Source organism: Coenobita brevimanus, chromosome 39, assembly GCF_032717465.1.
Source record: "Coenobita brevimanus isolate Jiangsu-jjx chromosome 39, ASM3271746v2, whole genome shotgun sequence".
NCBI classification, from domain to species: Eukaryota; Metazoa; Arthropoda; class Malacostraca; order Decapoda; family Coenobitidae; genus Coenobita; species Coenobita brevimanus.
Genome location: NC_136992.1, coordinates 15918315 through 15924557, shown reverse-complemented (window position 1 = coordinate 15924557; position 6243 = coordinate 15918315). Strand labels below are relative to the sequence as shown.

General features: G+C 43.6%; 1 protein-coding gene across 1 annotated transcript; it reads right to left on the bottom strand.

The window, feature by feature from the left end:
- Window positions 1-574: 574 nt before the first annotated feature.
- On the bottom strand, window positions 575-889 carry LOC145396798 (uncharacterized). Its single transcript, XM_080270089.1, has one exon. It carries the CDS (start codon window positions 887-889, stop codon window positions 575-577), a length of 315 nt encoding a protein of 104 aa, XP_080126215.1.
- Window positions 890-6243: the final 5354 nt, after the last annotated feature.

Genomic DNA, 6243 nt, shown 5'->3' with positions numbered 1-6243 from the left:
TTCAGGGTGTGGTCAGAGATGTTTATGCTGGAGACTTTGCTGTCATCCTTCTTCAGGCTGATGGTGAGGTCAAACTCTTTGCAAGCATGGCCAGGGAACTGATCAGCCTCTGGAGGCCAGCTTGTGTGTGGGATCATCAGCAAAGAGTATCTCCCAGATCAGGATGGGATGCACTCTAGTCTTTGCTCTGATGCATGCAAAGTTGAAAATCTTGCCATTAGATCTGCTGTGTAGGCACGTTCCGTCAACAGCTGATCTGAAGGCGTACGACAGTACAAGGAAGAAGAAGATCCCAACAGTGCTGGGGCATGGACACAGCCCTGCTTCATGCCGCTGAGGATTGGGAATGGCTCTGTCTGAGGTTGAGCCATGAAAATGAACTGTAACCCACGTTCCATCATGGAAGGAGATAAGGTTCAACAGCTTTGGTAGGCATCCCATCTTCTCCAGCAGTTTGAAAAGTCTATTTCTGCTAGCCAGGTCAAATGTCTTGGTCAGGTCGATGAAGGCAATGTATAGGGGCCCCCCCCTCTGTTCTCGGCTTTTTTCCTGTAGCTGTTTGAGTGAGAAGATATCAGTGGTTGAAACTCCCACTTCTGACACTGCACTGGGACTGGGGGTACGCCTGCCCTGTTAGTGTCTGCCTCCTCTTCAAGACCACTCGGGCAAACGCCTTGCTGATGATGCTGAGCAGTGATATGCCTCTGTAATTGTTGGTCACAACAGTCAACTTGTTCTTGCGTAGTGTGATGATGTTGATATCTTGCATGTCTTTGGGATCTAATCCATTTCCCCAGCCCTGGCAGAGTAGCTCATGAAGATGTCTGAGAAGAACTGGCTTCCCAAACTGGATCACTTCTGCAGGGATCCTGTCTTTTCCTGGTGCCATGTGCAAGGGAGTCAGTGGCCTTGCTCAGCTCACCCTCTGTTGGGAGTGTGTCCAGCTCTTTCATGACGATCAGGGTGGAGATGATGTCAAGTACCATATCAGTGACCACTTCTCTGTGGAGTAGAAGTCTTGGTGGTGCTCAGCCCATCATTCCATTTGCTTGGGATGGTCGTTGATGACTACTCCATCACTTGCTTCCAGTCTTGCTAACAGTGAGACCAAAGGCCTTCTCTATCCCCTCATACATGCCTTGCTCGTTGCTGCTGTTGTCAGGATTGAATGTTTTGACAGAGTTCCAGCCAGTATTCGTTGGCTGTCCAGCTGTTTGGGAGTTATTGCTGTTTGCAGTGCACCAGGGTTCTTTGCTGAGAGGTCTCTCTTGAAGTTGACCAAGGCTTCTCTCTTAGGCTTGATTACAGGCTCCGTGTCGGAGAAATTAAACTTAAACCAGCCTTGGTTTCTCCTCGCCTTTTTCCCGAAGGTTGACATGGCTGTGCCGTAGAGGATGTCCCGAATGAAGTGCCATCTCTGCTCAGTGGATGTGACTAGATTCTCTTCAAAGGCCTGTTCCACTGAATCGATAAGCTGTGTGCAGAGATCTGGGTTGGCTGCCCTGGCAACACTAAAGCATGGGCGACCCATTTTGTTAAGAGTGGTGAATCTTCCTCAGCTGCAAGCGGACTGCTGCACACCACGGAGTGGTCAGTATCACAGTCAGTACTGAGGAATCTGTGTGTGAGAAGAACACTGTTGAGGGTAGCTATTCTGCCGATGACTAAGTCCAGTTAATGCCAGTGTCTGAACCGTGGGTGTCTTTATGAGACTCTGTGGTGGGGTTTTGTCCCAAAGAATCAAAGAATATATTGGGGATGCAGAGATTGTGGTAGGAGAAGGTCTGCTACTATTGCTACAACAACAACAACAGCAAAAACTACTACTAATACTAATATTGCCGCTACTGCTACTACTATTATTACTTTAAATGTGTGCAGTTAATGTAGCAAAGAACAAGTTGGTGATACATATCCCTCCCGCAACTGGCAGGACCCGAATTCTGTTCTAGGGCACGTCGGATTCTTGGAAAAAGTCTGTTTTTCCCTTGGTCCTGTTCGTCCAGCAGTACAACTGAGGACCTGGATGTAACATCGTTTTTTGTGGGTCGTATTGTAGGGGAAGACTAGAACTTAACAAACACTGATTGTCTGTTTTAATTATCTTTTGTTTTCTTTCTCCTCCTCCTCCTCCTCCTCCTCCTCCTCCTCCTCCTCCTCCTCCTCTTCTTCTTCTTCTTCCTCCTCCTCCTCTTCCTCCTCCTCCTCTTCCTCCTCCTCCTCCTCCTCCATCACGCGTATACCAAGCAACAACCTTGTCCAATCAATTTCAGGAATAATAAAAGAAGCAGTAATGACAGGATGGAGGTAGCTTTTACTGAGTCTGAAGTAGAAGGGTGCGTAGTGGGGATTGCATTTTAGTATCACATCCAGCTTCGTCCTCTGAAGTAGCACTTATTATTAGCTCCAGGGGTGAGATAATGAAGTCTGTTAGTGGTGTGTGTGTGTGTGTGTGTGTGTGTGTGTGTGTGTGTGTGTGTGTGAGAGAGAGAGAGAGAGAGAGAGAGAGAGAGAGGAAGAAGGACGGACACAAGGTATAAATGATGATACAGAAGACAGTGGTAGTAGACAGTGGTTTGGTGTGGGTTAGGAGATGGGTTGGAGAGATGCAAGGCACATAAGATGAAACAAAAGGCAGTGTTGGACAGTGGTATGGTGCAGGTTAAGAAAGATGGTTGGATGGAAACAAGGATTCAGTACAAAAGGTGATGCAGAAGACTGGCAGACAGAGGCGTGGTGTAGGTTTGGTTATTTGACTGTGACGGACAGACCTTTTTAGTGAGCATTAAGATAACAGACCACCTGTCCACCGACGCGGCCACCACCTCTCACCACTAATTGTCCTTCCACCAATCGATTAAAGACGAAGCCAATGTCCACCACAACCAAGTGTCCATCGACGATACACCGTATGTACGAGTGTTATGGTATAGTATTGCAAAACTAAGGTCACCATCTCGTTATTTGATATTTGTTAAATGTAAAGCTAAAATTTGCTGCATGGAAAACACAAAGGACCTTGATAATAAATGAGTGTTTTGTAGTTAACAGGTATCTAATAAGCAACAGGAATCAGTGGTCTATAGAAGTATGCAAGGTAATGAATATTAAGCTGTAGACGACTACAACTGCACGTAAAGAACGTGATCCACCACAGAAGCTTGCTAATGATTTCTTTTTTTCCTAACGATGTGTGTACGTACGTCCACTGTAACTTTCATAACTTATGAAATAACAGTTTTGGTGCTCCATTTGGCGTTTTCTCTCTCTCTCTCTCTCTCTCTCTCTCTCTCTCTCTCTCTCTCTCTCTCTCTCTCTCCGTTTTCAGCATAATGGTGGTAGATTTTGCGAAAAGCCACTTTAGTGACACCTATTACTATTTCATAAGGTTTTCAACAATGTGTGTGGATCAGCTGTAGCTGCAGTGGTTTCTAAGAAAACTCGGTTTTGGTGCTTAGTTTAGCGCTTTTTTCAGCAAGATGGCTGTGAGTTTTAAGAAACGCTAAAGTAACATCTATTACTTTTCCAGAAGCTTTCCAGCGATGTGCGTAGGTCTGTAGAAGGTTCAATAGATTCTGAGATAAATTAGTTTTGGTGACGCGTTCTGTCACCTTATTATATGTATGTCAGTGCTCCCGCTTGTTTTGTTTGCTCATACAATCGCAAAAGCCCTTAGGAATCGACTTTTTTTTTTAATTACTATTCTTAAGGCATTCCATCATCTATCATTCATATCATCAACGTTTCAGCACAACACAACACCTCAGTCGCTTATCCCAGTCGGTGCAGGATAAAATCACTAAGTAAATCACAAGAACTCTGCAGGGATACTGGCTCTGTGCTGTACTATTTATAAACTTTGCTGAAACGTCTGTGTGTAATGAGTAATTTCCTCACAGATCTAACAGTCGCTTACTCATCGCCATTAAAGGCTTCATAACACCTTTTCTTTGCTAGTCTCCTCTATGTGATTTACAGATTTTTGTAGCGACATAGTCTGCCTCAGAAACGAAACAAGAGGATGGAAAGATTCAATAGACTCAATAATCGCTAATGAAGAGACGCTACGAAGTCATCTGTGCCACCTAAAATACGACTCTAAATGAGGCTGTATACGATGATCTGTTGATGTCATCCAGTCCTCTGTTTTTCCATCAGGAGCGTAGGGGCCCGGAGCTGGACTACCAATTTCAGATATTTTAGGAGAGGTTGCCCAGTCGCAAGTTCCTGAGTAGTGTTTTGTCGGCAATATACTCCAATCACCCCTCGGATGTATTTTAAAACTTAATGCATCCACATCCGGTTGAAGTGGCTTAACCCAGTGGGCCATCAGGTTTCCTTTTGGTTGTATGGTTATCATGAAACGTAACTGAGGGCCATAAACTGCTTGACCACCAGGCGTCCATTTGGTTATATGGTTATCATTAACTTAGTTTTCCTGGGTGGCTAGGTGATGCAGTATTCATATTCTCAGGCTGTTCCCTGTAGTAGCTGGGAACCACTCTGTCTTGTTTATTAACGGTGATGATGATGATGATCATCATCATCATGATGATGATGATGGCTGAAAGGGAGGAGACAAGACAGTGAGAGCCCCAACTTGTATCAGTACCCCAGCAACCTCCCGGCTCACCTCACCTCCGCTCCTTTCACCTCTCTCCACCTCACACCTGAGCCGCCATAGCATATTCAGGTAGTAACATTCATCACACCGCACACCTCTTATACACCACCACTGCTAATTATCTTACTGGTATATTTTGCTTCCAAAGTATATCACTTCCTTAGGTTGCTGTAATATAGAATGGCGACGTGTAGGCCAGCCATTTTTTTTAAGACTGCACCCCTAACTTCTTCATAACGACGGGACAGCTACTAAGCTTAATAAAATCGCCTGGTGGTAGCAAATAAAAATACCAAGTACATCGTAGTACTAAATAGAATAAACTTACGGTAGTCAAATTAGATCGGATTTTTCTTGGAATCAGTTTGAAATACTTCACTGTAAACCCTAAGTTTAACTGTAAGTTATGTGGTCCAAAATATAAAATTTTCCCATAAAACTACTACCTTAAATTACAGAAACTAGAACGTCAGCGTTATGGGTAGGAACGGAGGTCTGACAATTTTTCTGAAATCACTGTGGATTTGACAGGTATAGAAATTGCAAATGGCAACGTAAAACATACTTCAGCCAAACTTAAAGAAATATGCAAGTAATGTCATGGACACAGACACAGCTGGTGGTTATTACTGACAATCACACACGCACTCCAGCTGCCTTAGAGATATGAAAAACTGATCTGTTGATTTCCTGTCTTCGTGATGACACTGCAGAGCCGAGTACCAGGTCATTCAGCAGCAGCTTTAGGCTCCAGATGGGTTAAAGAGGACAGCTTGAGAACACGAAATGCAGACTAGTCCTTAGAAAAAATAATCGGTCGTACTTAATCTGGATAAAATTCTAATGTGCTTCCGTGGCAATGGAACAACATAAAAAAGTATAACTGCCGGAGGCCGGTTTACCAAGGCTATGCAGCTCCTGTCAAAAACAACGACGATTACGAGAGGGTAACAGTACTATGTCTCCCCCCCTCCTCCCGTACACCAATCTCTCCAGTCGAAACCGGCAGAAATAAGTGAGAAGGAACACATGCAATATAGAAAGACTGACATGGCAATTTTATAGGAAAGGACGAGAGGAAAACATTTACTACTGTAATCTAACTTGGAAAAAAAGATTGTAATGTTCCTGTACTGAACAAATTAGTGACTGGAACGAGACGAGTTTTATAACCAACCCTGTCTAATCAGATGACAGTCAAGCCAGCAGAGTATTCCTGAAATTCAGTGGAAGGAGCACAGATTATATCACTGGATAACTTATTCCAGCCATCCACTGCTCTGTTTCCAAACCAGTTCCTATCTCCTTATTCAGGCTGTTTTTTTTTTTTTTTTTCCCTAATTTGCAATCATTGCTTGAGTTTTCTTTCTCTTCTCACTTTTGAAATCCTACCATAATATCCTTTATCTAATAATTTAATCTACTTACACATGTCAGCTAAGTAACCCCTTTGCGCCTTTGTGAATTGCACATTTTATCTTTTCGGTTTCTCTCCATGGGAAAGGTTCCTGTTATTAGATCTTTAGTCAGTTTTCACCTCACTTTTTCAAAGTAATTCATATATATTTCTTAGTAGGGACACCGAAACTGCACTGCATAATCTAAATGTGACTTTGTTC

Excerpts from the sequence above, each read along its gene's own strand:
- LOC145396798 (XM_080270089.1), bottom strand. The coding sequence starts at position 889 with ATGGCACCAGGAAAAGACAGGATCCCTGCAGAAGTGATCCAGTTTGGG.